A 20,502-nucleotide genomic window follows, 5' to 3' on the forward strand; every position below is an offset into this window, starting at 1 on the left:
ACATCATGTATTTTCTTATCTGTTTTTAAATGTTTCGTTGCACAGAACACTAATTGAGAGCTTTTGTTAATGAGAACAGACTATACTGTAAATGAGGCAATAAAAAAGTTTATAAGCCAATGAATAAGCCTGTAACTTAGCCCCGCCCACTACCCACTGGAAAAAAGAAAAGAAAAAAACAGCACTAGAGCCTAGGAGGCAAATTAAAAGAGTGTGATTGTTATTTACAACACTTTTTCATGTATATTTTGGATTTGGATTATTAATTGGATTTGATGCTAATAATATATTTTATATTAGAATATTAGAGTCTTCCTTTGTGTGCATTACAGACAGAAAATAGCATTATTATTATTATTATTAATATCTTGACAACAGGGCACATAATTCAGGCCTAAAGAGTTAAAATATACAACTCACTCTTAAAGGGAATGATGAGCATGATTAGGAAACTCTGATTGGTTTATTTCACGTTACACACAAAATTAACACTTTGTATTCTGAGTCGAGTAAGGTATACTTTTTGCGTCATTATGATAGCAAAGACACACTGTTACGCCCTAAATAAAGCTGCACAGTGAGCTATAATAGGGTTTTCAGTGGTTAAGTCAAGTTTCAACTATGTTTAAATATTAGTTAACACTAGTTAATAAGCTAACATTATTAACCCTTTGATTCTCACCACAAACAGAACCGCTCTGGAATTGGTTTGGAACCGGACATGGACCAGTGATTATTGTTTTCACACCAGAGCTTGTTTTTACCAAACTAAAAAATGCAAGTGTAAAATCACCCTTAAATAAGCACCAAATCCCAGTTTTCTCAGAGCACACAGCAAAACCAAATAGAGACCAGATTACATTCTCACCACAAACTGAACCACTCTAAATAAAACAACAAAGCCCAGTTTTCCCCAGAACCTTTTCGCCGGTCAGAGTTTTACAAGTTTATTTTCTACAGTATATAAAATATATTAATTATAAAAGCTCTGTACCCTTCTCTCCTATCTGATGTGCTGTATATATCAATTTAAACCTCACAATAAAAAATACATTTATTTTCATCAGATCAGCGCTGAGTTCTGATTCAGACTCCATCACGTCTGTTTCAGCTGGAGACGCCGTTTACTTACCTCAGACAATTCCTCAGACCTTTCACCGAGAGCGCGAGAGAGAGAGAGAGAGAGAAAGAGCGCGAGAGAGAGAGAGAGAGCGAGAGAGAGAGAGCGAGAGAGAGAGAGAGAGCGCGCGAGAGAGAGAGAGAGCGAGAGAGAGAGAGAGAGAGAGCGCGAGAGAGAGAGAGAGAGAGAGAGAGAGAGCGAGCGAGAGAGAGAGAGCGCGCGAGAGAGAGAGAGAGAGCGTGAGAGAGAGAGAGAGAGAGAGCGCGCGAGAGAGAGAGAGCGAGAGAGAGAGCGTGAGAGAGAGAGAGCACGAGAGAGAGAGAGCGAGAGAGAGAGAGAGAGCGCGAGAGAGAGAGCGCGAGAGAGAGAGAGAGAGCGCGAGAGCGGCGTCCTCGAGACAGAGTCGTCCTCCTCTTACCGCAGGAAATAAACACTGAGATGAAACAAATCAAGTCGGCGTGGCGACGGCGAGCCGACCAATCCAGAGTAATCAGAGAGACTGTATAGAGCTCTCAGCTTCACGCCGCCCGTTCACCATCAAAACTCACAAACCCATCTCCCATCTCCCACAATGCACTGCAGGAGTGACCTCTGACCTCTGGGAGAACGATTTCATACACATATCGTACAGTTCTGTTCACTTCATTCTCTACAGGGCGTGAATAATTAATGACCGGCAGCAGGTCTGTTCTTTACATTTAGTTTAAACAGGATATTTAAAGTATTTGTTCTCGTATTTTCAGAAAATACATTGTTGCAACCAGAAGAATCATCAAAGTAGAAATTTTCATTGCCATTCAGAGTTAATACATGATATTCTACCTACCAAGTTTCGTTTCAATAGTAACATCTTGGTGGAGACGACCAAGGAATCTGTGTATGGAGGCACCAACATCAACATCAAATATTTTATTGTGCATCACACGTCCAGAAGTCCTGGTGACGTATAGTGTAGAGTAGAATTTGGTAATTCGGTAATTAAAAGAAATTATTATTATGTGCTACACCATTCACACAAGTACTACATTATTTATACAAGTGCTACATCATTCATACAAGTGCTACACTGTTAACACAAATTAAAAAAATGTTAGCATGAAATGCTACATCATTCACACAAGTACTGCATCATTCACACAAGTACTGCATCGTTTACACAAGTACTGCATCATTCACACAAGTACTGCATCGTTTACACAAGTACTGCATCATTCACACAAGTACTACATTATTTATACAAGTGCTACATCGTTCACACAAGTACTACATCATTCACACAAGTACTACATCATTCACACAAGTACTACATTATTTACACAAGTGCTACATCATTCACACAAGTGCTACATTATTTACACAAGTACTGCATCATTCACACAAGTACTGCATCGTTTACACAAGTACTGCATCATTCACACAAGTACTGCATCATTCACACAAGTACTGCATCATTCACACAAGTACTGCATCATTCACACAAGTACTACATCATTCACACAAGTGCTACATTATTTACACAAGTACTGCATCATTCACACAAGTACTGCATCGTTTACACAAGTACTGCATCATTCACACAAGTACTACATTATTTATACAAGTGCTACATCGTTCACACAAGTACTACATCATTCACACAAGTACTACATTATTTACACAAGTACTACATTATTTACACAAGTGCTACATCATTCACACAAGTACTACATCATTCACACAAGTACTACATCATTCACACAAGTACTACATTATTTACACAAGTACTACATTATTTACACAAGTACTACATCATTCACACAAGTACTACATCATTCACACAAGTACTACATTATTTACACAAGTGCTACATCATTCACACAAGTACTACATCATTCACACAAGTACTACATTATTTACACAAGTACTACATCATTCACACAAGTACTACATCATTCACACAAGTACTACATCATTCACACAAGTACTACATTATTTACACAAGTACTACATTATTTACACAAGTGCTACATCATTCACACAAGTACTGCATCATTCACACAAGTACTACATCATTCACACAAGTACTACATTATTTACACAAGTGCTACATCATTCACACAAGTACTGCATCATTCACACAAGTACTACATCATTCACACAAGTACTACATTATTTACACAAGTACTACATTATTTACACAAGTACTACATCATTCACACAAGTACTACATTATTTACACAAGTACTACATCATTCACACAAGTACTACATCATTCACACAAGTACTACATTATTTACACAAGTACTACATCATTCACACAAGTACTACATCATTCACACAAGTACTACATTATTTACACAAGTACTACATTATTTACACAAGTACTACATCATTCACACAAGTACTACATCATTCACACAAGTACTGCATCATTCACACAAGTACTGCATCATTCACACAAGTACTACATCATTCACACAAGTACTACATTATTTACACAAGTGCTACATCATTCACACAAGTACTGCATCATTCACACAAGTACTACATCATTCACACAAGTACTACATTATTTATACAAGTGCTACATCATTCACACAAGTGCTACATCATTCACACAAGTACTGCATCATTCACACAAGTACTACATCATTCACACAAGTACTGCATTATTTATACAAGTGCTACATCATTCACACAAGTGCTACATCATTCACACAAGTGCTACATCATTCACACAAGTACTACATCATTCACACAAATTAAAGAAAACATTAGCATTTCGCTCAAACGAAAGACAACGTTCACACTAAGTGCTATACGGTTCACATGGATTGCAATTTATTCACTCAAATTAAAGAAACGTTTAGCATGAAAGGCTACATCGTTTGTTCGATTTATTGATCTTTTTTATCCACATCCCATCCACACTTTTCTCAACTCAACAAAACCTAAAAACGTTTGAGCAAGAAAATGTTTGAGGAACATCAACAAGCAACACTATCCAAGATTCCCATGGTGACCAAAAAGGAAATAATACATTTGGTTAATATGGAAACTTCCCAAAAGATTTAAGAGCAGACTTTAGATTTTAGTTTACATAAAACAGGATGAAATGACTAAAGAAATATACTGGAGTTTATAAATCAAAAGGAGCCTGTGAAATCTGTGAAACGTGGTGGCGTGTGCACGAACTGGCTGCTAGAACTGAATGAATGTACAGGAACATTTCAGCTTTAACAGAAACAAGCGAACACCTCAATCCTGAAAACTGAACACAGCGCTGGAACAACTGCACAGCTTTTCAAGGACGAGCGTGGAAAACGTTCCACCGCCGGCGTCAATATTTCCACCAATTACTGCGCAGCATTTCACCGACTGCAGATCAGACTGAAGGTAAGAAGCAGAAGAGAAAATACTGCATTTTAGATCCAGAACAGATTCCCCTGAGAAGATACCTGACGTGTGGTGAGGACTCAACATCTCAACGTCAAGACGCTTCAGATCGCAAGGATTTACAATCAAGGACAAAACTAGACTATTTTATTTAAGATTACGTTAAACGTTAAGCTAAACATTACGCTAAAATCTGCTTTATTTTAGAACAGCGATTCCCAACTGGTGGGTTGCGGACAGCTTTTAAAAAATAAATACGATATTTTTCGCGCTATAAGCTGCACTTAAATCTTTTAATTTTCTCAAAAAATCATCAGTGAGCTTTATAATCCGGTGCTCTTTATGTATGAATTCTACCAGAGTACATGAGTTTAAGTTTAGTTCTCCAGCACTAAGGCTGGAAGCAGCAGTATTAGCATTAGCCGCTAACCACAGCACTAAGCGCTAGCTCTTTCACCATTCAGAAGTGAGTATTATCAGCCTGTAGCCTGCGGCAAGCGCTAGCAGTTATCCTCTAATGCTAATGCTAATGCTGCTACATCCAGCCTTAGGGGAAATCTGGAAATGTAAGCATTACTCACTAACTACGCTAAGCGCTAGCTCTTTTGCCGTTTAGAGGTGAGGATTTTCAGTCTGTAGCCTGCTGCTAACCCCAGCTAGTACTGCTGTAGTTGCATTAGCATTAAGTGCGCTAAGCGCTAGTTCTTTCACCATTTAGAGGTCAGTATATTGGACTATAGCCTTCTCATTTACGGTGTTAAAACATGCTACGTGGGATGAACCGCTAGCTAATATCACCCTGGTTTACCGGAACACTCAGGGTTCCTCAGTGTAGTGCTGTCAGGTGTAGCAGTTAGCTGCTAATGCTAATGCTGCTGCACCCAGCCTTAGTGTAAATCTGGAAATCTAATCTTACTGTAAATAAACAGAAGCTCTTTACTCACCCAAATAAACAGTTTTCAGGAGAGAAATAACCAAATGTTATTAGCTGGAATGCTATTGAAAAGGTTCAAACTTGTTATTCAAAATGATAATTTATTATAATATTTTAATTATGATTCTGCTAACCTACCTAAGGATAAGGTTTTGGTGTAGATTAAGACACGTGTTCAGGTTAAGTTCAGGGAAATATTAAGGTGTGGATTAATGTTATGATGTTTTCTTAATTAGTGTCATTAACTCAGATGTTAAATAGTTTGACTTACCCGGGTTTGGTCCCGCCTTCCTCATTAATTACCGGCTCTTTCAGATGCTGGATAAATGAGCCGTAATTAAGATATATTTTATGTTCAGGAATCAGGAAAAGAGTTAATCATATTTATGCAGAACTCTTATAAATGTTTGCACAAGTGCTTTATGGTTTATACAAGTGCTACATCATTTGCACAATTTCTATAATGTTTGCACAAGTGCTACATCGTTTGCACAACTGCTATAATATTTGCACAACTGCTACATCGTTCGCACAACTGCTATATCGTTCGCACAATTGCTATATATCGTTTGCCCAAGTGCTACATCATTTACAAAAGTGCTACATCTGTCACTCGAAGGAAAGAATACGTTTGCACAAAGTACTACATCGTTTGCACAACTGCTATATCTTTTGCACTAGTGCTACATCGTTCACCCAGGTGCTACATCGCTCACTCAAATGAAAGAAAACGTTCACACAAAGTGCTTCTTCATTTTCACAACTGCTATATCGTTCATACAAGTGCTGCATTGTTTGTACAAGTGCTACATCATGGAGTCTAATTAAATAAAACATTTGTATGAAGTGCTACATTGTTTACTTGAATGAAACAAAACGTTTGCACACCATTCACACAGCTGCCATATCATTTGCACAACTGATATATTGTTTGCACAACTGCTACATCATGCAATTTAATTAAAGAAAGTGCTTAAACAAAATGCTACATCCTTTGCTTGGATACAGGAAAATGTGAGATTGTGAATACAGAAAGTTAAATCACATTTTTTTGGTATTTTCAGACTTTATAAGAATCTTTGTATTTATTAGAATAAGGTTTAGAAGAATAGAAGTGATGGAGAGTAGAGTGTAGAGTTCTCTGTGACTCTGAGGAGGAAATTCGTACTCCAGCACTGCTGCTGCTGATGATAGAAATTATAATGAAATACTGTCCGGTTCTGTTTGGCTATAAAGTAATGATGTCCTGCAGGCAGTGGAATCTCAAGTCTGAGACGCCGTCTCTCGTCTCGTCTCTTCTGTCTCCTGCTAGTTAATAATGTTCGCCAACCTTCTGCAGCTCCTCAAAGTGAAGGCTTATTACTTCCTGTCTCTGGGATTTGCACTTTCCAATAAGTTTGTAGCAGCAAACAGCACTTCATTATATGCTTTAATTGGCTAAATAACCTCCCTAATTCTGCGGCCGGTGTTTCAGAGTGAGGCGGGACGGCGGCGCCGCTTGGCTGAGGAGAACCGGTAAAGTAAATTGGTTAAATTTCATCAGCCGTGCTGCCAGAGGTGTTTTACCCCCGTCATCCAGCTCATCAAATCAACAGCAGGACAAATCATTTCCCCTCTCTCACTTCCACACACTGCCCCCAAACCTGATATATCTCTCTATATCACCCGTTCACCCATTCATCATATCACCCATTCATCATATCACCCATTCATCATATCACCCATTCACCATATCACCCATTCATATAATCCATTCACCATATCACCCATTCATATAATCCATTCACCATATCACCCATTCACCATATCACCCATTCATATAATCCATTCACCATATCACCCATTCACCATATCACCCATTCATATAATCCATTCACCATATCACCCATTCATATAATCCATTCACCAGATCACCCATTCACCATATCACCCATTCATATAATCCATTCACCATATCACCCATTCATCATATCACCCATTCATCATATCACCCATTCTCCATATCACCCATTCACCATATCACCCATTCATATAATCCATTCACCATATCACCCATTCATCATATCACCCATTCTCCATATCACCCATTCATCATATCACCCATTCACCATATCACCCATTCATCATATCACCCATTCTCCATATCACCCATTCATCATATCACCCATTCACCATATCACCCATTCATCATATCACCCATTCATATAATCCATTCTCCATATCACCCATTTATCATATCACCCATTTATCATATCACCCATTTATCATATCACCCATTCCTCATATCACCCATTCTCCATATCACCCATTTATCATATCACCCATTCATCATATCACCCATTTATCATATCACCCATTCTCCATATCACCCATTCATCATATCACCCATTCATCATATCACCCATTCACCATATCACCCATTCACCATATCACCCATTCATATAATCCATTCTCCATATCACCCATTTATCATATCACCCATTTATCATATCACCCATTCACCATGTCACCTATTCATCATATCACACATTCATATAATGCATTCACCATATCACCCATTTATCATATCACCCATTTATCATATCACCCATTCACCATATCACCCATTTATCATATCACCCATTCACCATATCACCCATTTATCATATCACCCATTCACCATATCACCCATTCATCATATCACCCATTCTCCATATCACCCATTTATCATATCACCCATTCATCATATCACCCATTCATATCACCCATTTATCATATCACCCATTTATCATATCATCCATTCATATCACCCATTTATCATATCACCCATTCACCATGTCACCTATTCATCATATCACCCATTCATATAATGCATTCACCATATCACCCATTTATCATATCACCCATTTATCATATCACCCATTCACCATATCACCCATTTATCATATCACCCATTTATCATATCACCCATTTATCATATCACCCATTCACCATATCACCCATTTATCATATCACCCATTTATCATATCACCCATTCACCATATCACCCATTCACCATATCACCCATTTATCATATCACCCATTTATCATATCACCCATTCACCATATCACCCATTCACCATATCACCCATTTATCATATCACCCATTTATCATATCACCCATTCACCATATCACCCATTCATCATATCACCCATTCATCATATCACCCATTTATCATATCACCCATTCACCATATCACCCATTTATCATATCACCCATTTATCATATCACCCATTTATCATATCACCCATTCACCATATCACCCATTTATCATATCACCCATTTATCATATCACCCATTCACCATATCACCCATTCACCATATCACCCATTTATCATATCACCCATTTATCATATCACCCATTCACCATATCACCCATTCACCATATCACCCATTTATCATATCACCCATTTATCATATCACCCATTCACCATATCACCCATTCATCATATCACCCATTCATCATATCACCCATTCACCATATCACCCATTCACCATATCACCCATTTATCATATCACCCATTTATCATATCACCCATTCACCATATCACCCATTCATCATATCACCCATTTATCATATCACCCATTCATCATATCACCCATTCATATCACCCATTCATATCACGCATTCAGTGTAGTATGTAGATGACATTCATGTGTAAATGATGATGCTATTGTGTGTTTAGTACATGTAATAACTGTCAAGTTAAACATTAATAATTAAGCTACAGCAATGTAATATATCAGTACAACTTGTAGTAACAGTACACATGTAATAATACATGCATTAAGATGTATAGCTGTGATACATGTATAACAGTCAATACCACCAGTAAATACCACCCATTACAGTGTTATTACATGCTTATTAATGTGTAACTACACAGGTATTAATCATATTTAACGTTTAAACTGCTCCAAAACTATAAAATACTCTCAGCTTCAAATTAATAGCTCACCATCTATCTGATTCACAAATAACTGCAGAATGGGGTGGTTTTAGACCCTGTAGATGGAGGTGGGGGGTGTGGATCATTGTGAAGGATCTTCCTCAGTGGCCTCGGTTCTGCCCCCCGGGGGGATGATGATGATTCAGCGGGAGGTGATTGGGGGAGTAAATGATCAGGTGATTAAGATCAATCTGTCTTCAGATTCTCCTTTAACTGAACTACTTTAATCTTTATTTCTTCTCCATCCTCCATCACGATTCTGTCTTTATCATTCATTCTACAAACTTCTCCACCAGAACCAGAACATCGAGACCATGATTAGGAGTTATTTGTAGCATCCTGGAGAATAAAAATAGGAGGGTTTCCAACATTTAAGGGATTTTTTTAACAGGATAATGCTCATCCACACACAGCACGTGTTTCCCAGGAACATTTCCATCAGATTTTCACACCTCTATACATTTATCGAGATACACTTGTGTTATACAGTATAAATGTGAAAAATAAAGTTGATACAGATGCATTGACACAACCTACTGCAATAAATATTGTAGTTACCTGTGGTTATCTTGATACTGCATGGTTATTATGTATATATGTGTAGATTAAAAAAAAACTAAAAAATGCAAAATTGCATTTAATTGATTTAAGAAGAACTCAACACATTATTAGAAGTGGTAAAATTAGTAAGTAAAATTAAAGGAAATGTTCCTTTAACTGAACTGATTAACCCTTAATTTCTACTCAATCCTCCATCATGATTCTGTCTTTTTCCTTCATTCTTATTTTCACTCTTTTCCACCAGAACAAAAACCTGAACCACGAGACAAAAGATGAAGCAGCAGTGTTGATTAAGGGTTATTGCCGATATTGTTATTACATGGATATTAATGTGCAACTAGACAGTTAATATTTAGGTTTATAATAAAAACTGAAAACAAAAAAATCCACTGGTAAAAACTAGACAAAATATACCAATGGTGTCGTCATTTTTTTTCTTAGTAGGATTTAAATAAACAACCACAAAGACTTAAAGTAAGTGAAGTAAGAGGTAAATCAATCTTAAATTTCAACACAAGAATCACAAAAAAAATTATGTTTTTTGCTTATTGACCTAAAGAAGAAATTACTTTAAAAAGTTAAAAAATTCATTTTTTTCTTAAAAACATGCATGAACCTTAAAATAAGCAAAATAATTGTATACTTATAATTCACAGTAACAAAACATATTTTCTTCATATCAGAGAAAAATATGATTTATTGCCTTGACATTCACTCATTTTGCTTGCTAAGATTTTGTGGTTTTTATTTGGTTGTTTTGCAGTGTACGGGGTTAATAGAGAGTTTTGATTTAAGAAGATCTTAACTCATTAATGGAGAGGGAATATTCCTTTCCTTTAACTGGACTAACCCTTAATTTCTATTCAATTCTTCATCCTGATTCTGTCTTTCTCCTTTATTTTGACTTACACGATTCTCCACCAGCACTAAAACCTTGAGTCAGGTGAGATTTTAATGTTATTTTTGCTTTTATAGATTTAAAAGGTTTTGTTAAAAAACCTCTGAGTTAAGGGGTGAGGCAAACACTTTTTTCAGTAGAATACAAACAGAAAAGGTTTGTCTGGAACTGCATTAATATTACATGGTCATTATTATGTAGTTACACAGTTATTTACAGGTTTTTAATACAACAAAATGCAAAATTACATGAATAACTCTCAACTTCTGACTTTTGAAACTGTGATTGAATGTGGAAATGCAGCTTGATTTCTCCAGGGAGGGGTAATTAAGACCAATTTCGTCTATCTTACTTTTCATTTCTTCATTTTTACTCCAAACCGTTTCCCTCTCCTTCATTTTAACCCCTTAACGCCTGTTGTTGCAAATATGCGACTAACCGTTTGATTCAATCAACCTGCCAAGATAGCGCCTGCATTCCCCCAATGCCTGTTAGTGCATATTCGCCACGGACCTAGGAACCTTTGACAATTTACAATTCAAATGAATCTAGAATTCAAATTAATGAAATGTTTCCTGTAATATTTGTGTATATTGTGTTGGTGACAGTAATTGGTGTTATTTATTATTGAATGCCTGCTGTTGGGTGCATAAATAAAACATTGATTTTTCACTGTTATATTACTCTGTTATTGTTATCTTAGTATGGACCATTATGTCTGCTGTAGCAAATTTGCAACATACCAAATTTACCCCAAATAGACCATATTGCCTGTTGTTGCAAATTTGCAACATACCAAACTTTCTATTTATTTTTGTGCAAAAGTGAAATTAATAATCTCAACAATATTTACTATCTACTTAAAGGTAAAACACACATGAAACATTTTTTCATATACAGCTACATTAATTCAGGCGTTAAGGGGTTAACTTCTACATTTCTTCACCAGAACCAGAACCTCAGGCCAGGAGACGTTTTTTCTGTTCTTTTTTTTGCCTCTATAGATTAAATACCAAGCTTGAGGTGGGTTTTGTTAAAGGACCTCTGAGCAGGGGGTCAGGCGAACACAGCGGAAGCCCCTCGCTGGGTCTTGAACCGACAGTATTGATCAGGCGCTATTGGCATCATCCTGGTGAATAAAACACAGCACTATTGAGTCGGCGAGTCCCCACTGGGCCCGAGAATGGAGAGACATAACCTTTTGCATCTCGGCTTTGTGCTCCGAGATTCGAGTCGTCACCCCCAACAACCTTGCCCTGCTCCACCGAGAGAAGAAAGGGGAAAGGAAAGAGAGTAAATGTCAGACTGGAGAACGGCTACTTGAAAATATGTCCTTTTTTCCCCACCGCTTTCCAACCAACCATCCCCAACCAACTGTTCCCTAACCAACCATCCCCCAACCAACCATCCCCCAACCAACCGTCCCCAACCAACTGTTCCCTAACCAACCATCCCCCAACCAACCGTCCCCAACCAACTGTTTCCCAACCAACCATCCCCCAACCAACCGTCCCCAACCAACTGTTTCCCAACCAACCATCCCCCAACCAACTGTCCCCAACCAACTGTTCCCCAACCAACCGTCCCCCAACCAACCGTTTCCCAACCAACCGTTCCTCATCCAAACGTTCCCTAAACAACTATTCTCCAATCAACCATTTCCGAATCAACCGTTTTCAAACCAACACTTCCCTTTCAACAATTCCCCAACAACCATCCCTCATCCAACCATTCCCTGACCAACTATTTCACAACCAACCATTCATCAACCAACCGTTCTACAACCACTCATCCCTAACCATCCCCAACCAACTGTTCCCCAATCAGCCTTTCCCCAACCAACCATTCCCCCGACCGACCGTTTACCAACCAACCATTCTCCAACTAACCTTTTCCAACCAACCGTTCCCCAACCAACTATTCCCCAACAATTCATTTCCAACCAACCATTCCCTGATCAACCATTTCTTGACCAACAATTGTCAACCAACCATTTCCCAAGCCTCCATTCCCAAGCAACTGTTCCTATTGATCAACCCTCCCCCAACAACCATTCCCAATCAACCATACCCAACTTATCGTTCCCCACTTAACCACCCCCAACCAACCATTCCCCGATCATTCCTCAACCATCCCCATCCAAACATTCCCCAACTGACTGTTCCTCGACCAAACTTTCCGCAACTAAACATTTCCCAACCAACCATTCCTCAACTAACCAATCCCAAACCAACCATCCTCAACCACTCATCCCTAACCACTTATTCCCTAAACAAACCATTCCCCAACCAACTATTCACCCGACCAATCGTTCCCAATCAACCATTCTCTGACCAACCGTTCCCCCCCACCAACCATTTCCAACCAACTGTTCCTGGACCAACTGTTCCTCAACCCACCATCCTCAATCAACCGTTCATCAACCAACCATTCCCCAACCTTAACAGTGGTCAGTGTGGAGCTTTTAAGTTATACTTTGGTGGACTATTGGATAAAATATGATGGTATACTTACTCTTGACACCATGTTCATTTTGGTAGCAGGTGGTTTGGGTAGTAATATTCAAAAATAGACAAAGGTTTCTGAACACCCTTAATATTTCCCAGTATTTACTGACATTTAGGTATTTTATGTAGTGCAGGAATAAGCTGGAATGACACAAAGTCCTGAATGACCTTCAGTATGACCTTCAGTAACCCAAGTAGTAAATCGCCAGTTTGTGAAATTAAGTTTAAAAATTATACATTAAATTTCTTCATACTGTCAAAGCAATTTTAAAGTAAATGTAAGAAACTCAATGCTTTTTATTCACATTTGTTTCCAAACTATTCCAACCTTTTCTGATTTGGGGGTTTTGAATAAAACTGACATTCTTAGGGAATTGTTTACCCTGTACCCATGATTCCACAATCAGAACCTACATGGTAATATTTTCTGGGTACTAAATTAAATGGAAGGTTTATTAAAATGTTTTAAAAACCTTTCTGACTTTTAGTGTATATGTGGAATACAGAGTGAATGTTTTACTTACTAAAACAGACCAAAATAGACTTTTAATTTGTTGCTTTAGGGCAGAATTATGCAGTGGTTCTCAAATGCTTGGACTGAACAGAGAATCAACAGAGATCCCTAGACTTTCAAAAAGTAGACTAGACTAAGTTTTACTTTTTTCTCAACAAATATAATATACAGTAAATATCATGCTATAGAGGGTTAAAACCTTAAAACCTCCTGGTGCTTTCGCTCAGACTTTCGCTTAGGAAAGAAGTTTCTCTCACAACTCTCTCGCATCTCAGAGCTGTAGAATCCCTGAGCTTTGGAATAATGTTAGGAAGTCTGGAAGACAAATGATGTATGAATGTATACTTTTTTCCCCATATATAATTTATTTATTTAGTAATTCATTTATTAATTTGTGTTGTAATCTAGTATCTATGTATTTAATATTAAATAATAATGTACAGTCACTGTAATATTCTTCCTTAGTTCTTTTTTTTCCTCTTTTTTTTGTCCTCCTCTGGGTTGGGTTTGTGTTTTTTTTTGTCGTAAAGTTTGCGTATATCCTCTCAGGGGTCCTTGTTGGTTTTCTGTTTGTTGGGGACGTACGGCAGTACTGTCTGAGTGCTCTTGTCCGACACGGTTTGCGTGCTGCTGTTGCGTAGCAGTTTTTTCCTGCAGCCCGGGTTCAGGAGGCCCTTTCGCGGCAGGGTGTGCGGCCCGAGCATCGCCAGCTTGACGGGCGACGGTCCGGCGGAGGAAGTTTCTCGGAAGTTGTGAAGCGTGGGCGAGTGTTCCGAGGAAGACAGCGGTGGGATGGGCGAGCAGGCCAGCGGGCTCTGTTCGCTGTCCGTGTCCAGTGTCCCGCAGTCGCCCTTATCGTCCTGGTCCACCTCCTCTTCCTCCTCGTCCGGCTCGTCCTCGTCGTCGTCGCAGCACAGGGCGTGGTACAGAATCTTGTCGCTGAACCGAACCCGTTCTCTGGTCCCCGAGGTGCGGGACGTCTTCTGGCTGTGGGTGGAGCTGGAGGCTTCTTCGCTCGACGAATCCGGGGTTACGATTAGAGGTCCGTTTGGGATCGGTAGACCCCCGTTCATCTGGGAATAGACGCTGGCTGTGGCCGGAGTGGGCGTGGCCGAGGCCGACCTCCCCGTGTCATCGTCCAGCTCGTCGTCCCGGGGCGTTTTCCGTCCCGACGCCTCCAGGTAGCTGCAAAACTCCCAGCTGTCCGACAGCACGTCCTGACTGAGGAAGTCCAGCCGGAACGCCTCGCCCAGGCCTCGCTCGCTGCTGGACGTGCTGCTCGCCGTCGCCACCGTCCAATCGTCCGGCTCCTGGTCGAAGTCGAAGTCCGACGTGAGCTTGTCGATCTGACCCACCACCTGAGAGACAAAAATAAAAACAGAGAAAAAGACATGAGTAGGCTGCAAAAACGTGAACAGAATAAAATAAAATAGAGTTGCTTTTCTAACTGTGGGTCACTTTTAGCCCCTAGTGGACTGCGGTGGTACTGCTAGTAGGGGGCTGTTGACACAAAAATTAGCAATAACAATAAAAAAGTACTATTCAAAGTATTATTTCAAAGTTTAAAGCAAAGTAAAACAACTGTTGGCAAAAATCAATCAACCTTCAGAGATTTACAGTAGTGCATTTACTGGTCTGTCATTGCATATTTTAATAACATGACTAACACCAACAAGTATGTTTTTATACAGAATGATTGATGCATCATGTTTGAGGAAGCATTTTATGTTTAAAACTAGTTAAATTTCGTACAATAATAACATCTGCAGACATTACAGGACTAATTGGGTCCTTCTGGGGCCTACTATAACCTACTATGCTCATATGAGAACATTGTTTTTTTTGGGGTTTTTTTTTGCAAAAACAACAAACTGTACAAAGACAAAGTATATTTTTTATACTTGTTTTGTTGTTAGGACCTACTAATCCCAAAGGTTAGAATAAATAAAAAAAATGCACACCAAGCAATAATCCAGGGCTCTTAATGAGGATAAAGTGACCGTAAATGTTCACCTTACTAAAAAAATCATTTTTTTTATATAACACAATGGAGTTTTTTAGTTTACAGTGTGAGAATAGAACAGAGAAAAATGCTGTCGCCATGGAAACGTGTAAGCTGTCTTTTGTTCTACTGAACAGGTAATCGCTGAGCCTCAGTAAGGTTGCTTAACCATTTCTGGGTAATGTATCACCACCACAAGGGTAGTAGAGACAAGCAATTTGGAGATTAGAACATTACTGAAATATTCACTATTCACTGTATACCTGTAACTCTACCTCTTCACTACTTTACTTTAACTGATGCTCTCAAACACTTTATTAAGAGACAAGAAACTCAAGTAATTAACTCTTGATGAGTTCAGCACAGCTGTTAACTGAAAGCCTGAATTCCAGGTGACTCTACCTCATAAAACTGACTGAGAAAATCCAGCAGAGATGTTCAAAACTGATCATCTAAGGATCTAAAATATAAAACATATTCATGTTTTTGTTGACTAAATAATACCATATGTTTTTCTTATTAATCTACAATGCAGTGCAATTTCAAACGATGAAAAAACACACAGAGTTTGACTGGCACTATATATATATATATATACATTTTTTTTTTTTTACTGTGCAAATGATACTAATCCGTTTATCTCAGCAATATGAGTGTTTTTACCTGACAAAAGCACCACATATGATTTGAACAGATGCAAATAAACATAAATACAGTAAAACGTAAAAAGGAATTCTACCTTTATAATTAAAATTAAGAAGCTTTTTCTTTACTGAAATTCCCACAGGTGCCTAAAACATTTGCACAATACTGTATATTTTCAGTATTTCCCCATATTTACCTTATTTATCTACCCCAATACAACAAGAGTCAATAATGCCCTACGAGTGGAAGCACCACAACTCTAGGGATTCAACACTGGGGTTCAATTCCTGGTCTGGGTGAATAGACGCTGCTCTACACCAATAAGAGTCCCTGGGCAAGACGCCTAACACTACTGTACATTGGCAATTTCTCTGTAATAAGAATAAACTTTTAAGTCGCTTTGTAAAAAGCTATCAGCTAAATGAAGACTTAAGCCCCTCCCTGTATATCACTGTTTCTTGAGGAACTTTTTAAGGTTTTCTAGAACATGATACATGTGAATTTTGGTTCCTTTCAAGGTTTCCTTGTGTCTGTTGATCTCTAGAAATTCTTTATTGTAAGTTCAGTGTTTTGTCTGGATGTCTGTCCTGATACCTCATTTCTATAAAGCTGCTTTGTGACATCAGGTGTAAAAAAGATATACAAATAAATTGGTTTTGACTATAATTTGTGAAACTGTGGAAGAACAGCTTAAGGTGATTTGAGAAAGAAGCTTTAAGAAAGCATCAGGTGCTTTTAAAGAAAATGTATTCTAAAAACCTTCTTACTTTCTTGAAGGTTCCTCAAACCACAGAGTTCCTCGAGAGTTAAAACAATTAGAAAACCCTTAAAATTTCCTATTTTTTTAACAGTACACATGGTGTAGACTAAAAACAGACTGTTAGGAAGCTGCTGAAGCTGAAAGCTGTAGAAAGCTGCTGATGCTGTGAGATGAATGTCTGTCCCGAGGGCTGATGATAAACCACAGGTTTGTTTACCAAATTACTCATCACCCCCCCCCCCCAAAAAAAAATCAGGATTTAATTCAATCAGTGTCTCTGGTTTCTGTGGGAAAGGCCTTTCGGTTTCAGAAGCTTCTCCCAATCCTCTGTCAATCACAGCGGTGACCCGATTTCATCCTTATCTGGTCCATTATGACTCACAGTATATTTCAGTATTAATTACTACTGTAACACATTCTGACGAGAACAAGCGAACTGTCAGTCAAGATAAAGCTCCCATTCAATAAGGATTTCGCTTAATCTCCTCAAAAACGAGCAGAAAATCAAACACGGGAAGGAGCGTCACGTTTCGTTCCCCCGTCATCCTCTAAAATACAATTCGTCTGTTTTTAATGGTGTAAAACGCATTGGTGGAAATCATCTGCGGTGCTGCATCCGTACCTGCGATGGCGGTAATTACGCTACTACAGTTGTAATGAAATGTTGGAAACAAGATGTTAGTGCATTTTACACAGTTATAATGTGTTTTGGGTCTTAAAAACTCATTTCTGATCGAAAGAGGTGTTTTCAGTTCAAAACTTGAAGCAGTTTATCGCTCTAACTGTACGTTCACACAGAACGCGATAAAATCGCTCTGTGTCGCCTGTCCAACAGGCGATGAGTCGCTTGGGGGCGTGTCTCACTCAGAACGAGCTGTCGCTGGTGGCCGTTTTCCAAATACGGCACGTACAGAAACAAGGGTTCAGCCTCTCTACACAATTCCTAAACCATAAACAGTCGTACAGACGTTTCACAAACAATAAATCTTATATTACAATAAATGGGTTTACTTAAATATAATACATTATTTTCCTTAATGTAGTAAATCATTCTCTTAATTTATATATATATATTTTATATATTTAAAATAATTTAAAATATTGTTAACTTAATGTAATAAATAAGTCCTTGGATGTAATTAATATGTTTACTTAAATATAGTAAATCATCCTCTTGAATTAATAAACAGTCTTTCTCTTAATTTAATAAATAATATCCTCAGTTTTAATAAATCGTTCTGTTAATTTAATGAATAATTTCCTCAGTTTTAATATATAGTTTTCTATTAAATAAGGTTAGTAGTATAGTGGGGTAACTCAGATCAGCTCAGTTCAGAACCGAAAATCAGAGCAGCGATTTCAGGCCGGACATATGAGAATCTGTTTCTGATTGGTAGTCGCTGCCGCGCGTCGCTGCTCATTTGCATAAAGTTAAGTTCTGGTCAACTCTCTCACGTCGCTCAAACCGCCCGCATCGCGTCGCGCCGCGTCGCTGCCTGTTGTCAAGTGTCGCTCGCTCTCATTGTAAATGAATGACTTCCGGCTGCTTTGTCGCTCGCATCGCGTTCGGTGTGGACGCACGGTAAGGATTGAGAGAGGAGCTCAAAACTGTCTAGCCTGTCTAAGCTAGCCTAGCCAGCTACGTGCCTGTGTGATTACGTCATCACGCACTGACGTAGCCCGGATACAGAGGCAGATTGTGTTCAGCTCTGCACTGAACTGATGCCGCTAAAAAACGCCTGTCCGTGACAGATTCTGTAAATAATACATATCATTATACCACAAAAATGGTATTACTGTTATTGAAACATTTCTTATTGTGATAATTACCGATGTATAATTATTGTCCAGGCCTACAGTAAAGTAACGTAACGTAAAGTACTTATACTTCATTACTTCCCACCTCTAACCTCCCCTTCCTCCAGTCCTGTAGCTCCACCATCTCCACTTAGCTCTTAGCACTTTAGCTAGCTAACCACGGCGGCTAAAGCGTTTTCAGGTCACAGATGGGCCTGACGCCGCCACAATGATCCGTAATCCCCGAGCCGTGTTCTCGAGGACGTGGCGCCGGAGCGAGGGGGCTATGGAGTAAATTATTGGGTAAACAGATCGCCGAAGCGCTAAGGATGAATGAACACATCAGGAAGGAGTCGTTAGCGTCGGGACACACTGCGCTTCAAATGGAAGCGGCACAATGAGGACCTGCAGCAGTAATTACAGCCTATAGAGTCAAAATCACATCCTTTTGTTGGACCCGGCCCCCAAAATGGCGGAGATTGCAGCTGGATTATTCATGGCAGGGAAAAAAAAATCCACCTCCTCCACCGTTTTCCCCTCGTTCTCCTCCTCCTCCCTCTCTCACAAACGCCTCCCTCTCTCACCAGAGCTAAATTACACGCCGCAGCCCGGCTCCAGCAGACGAGTGTGTTTTAGAGACGCGTGGAGCTTGAAAAAAACATAGAAGAAGAGATAATAAAGTTTCAGCTATGGTGTGTTCTGATTAGACATGTCGTGATGCTCATTGCTATCTTACACCCCGCCACCTGCATCGCTCAAACGCACTCTTAAAACCAAGGGGAACTCTAGCTCAGGTGTATTTCTGTTGCTTTCTTATGTGTTTCTGGGTGGCTGCTAAGGTGTTACTCTGGTATCAGTGTTGGTAGCAAAGTTGGTACTACGTGGAAGCTAAGGTGTTGCTATGGTATTAGATTCTAAGGTATGGTATATCATTTATTTGATGTTTGTGTTTGTGTCGGTTGCTAAGGTGTTGCAAAAGGGCTGCTAAGGCATTTGCATTGTTGCTAAGGTGTTGCAAGGTGGTTGCTCAGACGTTACTATGGTATCAGTTTTGGTAGCAAAGTTGGTACTATGTGGCAGCTGAGGTGTTGCCAGGTGATTTCTATAGTGTTGCTGTAGAATTGTGTTGGGTGTTGCTAGGAGGTTGCTAAGGTTTTACTATGGTACCAATGTTGGTAGCGAAGTTGGTACTTCATGGCAGCAAAGGTGTTGCTATGTGGTTGTCAATATGTTCCTAGGGTATTGTTTTCTAATGTGTTGCTATAGTGTTGCAAAGGGGCTGCTATGGCATTTGGGTTGTTGCTAAGCTGTTGCTATAAAATTGTGTTGGGTGCTTGGGTGCTGCTAGGTGGTTGCAAAGATGTTCCTATTGTATTGATTTCTAAGGTGCTGCAATGGTATTGTTCATTTGTTTTTGGTG

General features: G+C 39.1%; 2 protein-coding genes across 4 annotated transcripts in view; one reads left to right on the top strand and one right to left on the bottom strand.

The window, feature by feature from the left end:
• Positions 1 to 20,502, top strand: part of LOC125804556 (uncharacterized) — a 444,972-nt gene that overhangs the window by 217,370 nt on the left and 207,100 nt on the right. The window lies entirely within an intron of this gene.
• Positions 14,206 to 20,502, bottom strand: part of insyn1 (inhibitory synaptic factor 1) — a 117,866-nt gene continuing 111,569 nt past the window's right edge. For all 3 annotated transcript variants that reach the window (XM_022685692.2, XM_022685691.2, XM_022685690.2), the window contains exon 4: positions 14,206 to 15,236. In XM_022685692.2, the coding sequence (XP_022541413.1) occupies positions 14,424 to 15,236 (813 nt within the window). In that variant the 3' untranslated portion in view covers positions 14,206 to 14,423. The remainder of the gene's footprint in view (positions 15,237 to 20,502) is intronic.

This window comes from Astyanax mexicanus, chromosome 9 (genome assembly GCF_023375975.1).
Source record: "Astyanax mexicanus isolate ESR-SI-001 chromosome 9, AstMex3_surface, whole genome shotgun sequence".
Classification (NCBI taxonomy): Eukaryota; Metazoa; Chordata; class Actinopteri; order Characiformes; family Acestrorhamphidae; genus Astyanax; species Astyanax mexicanus.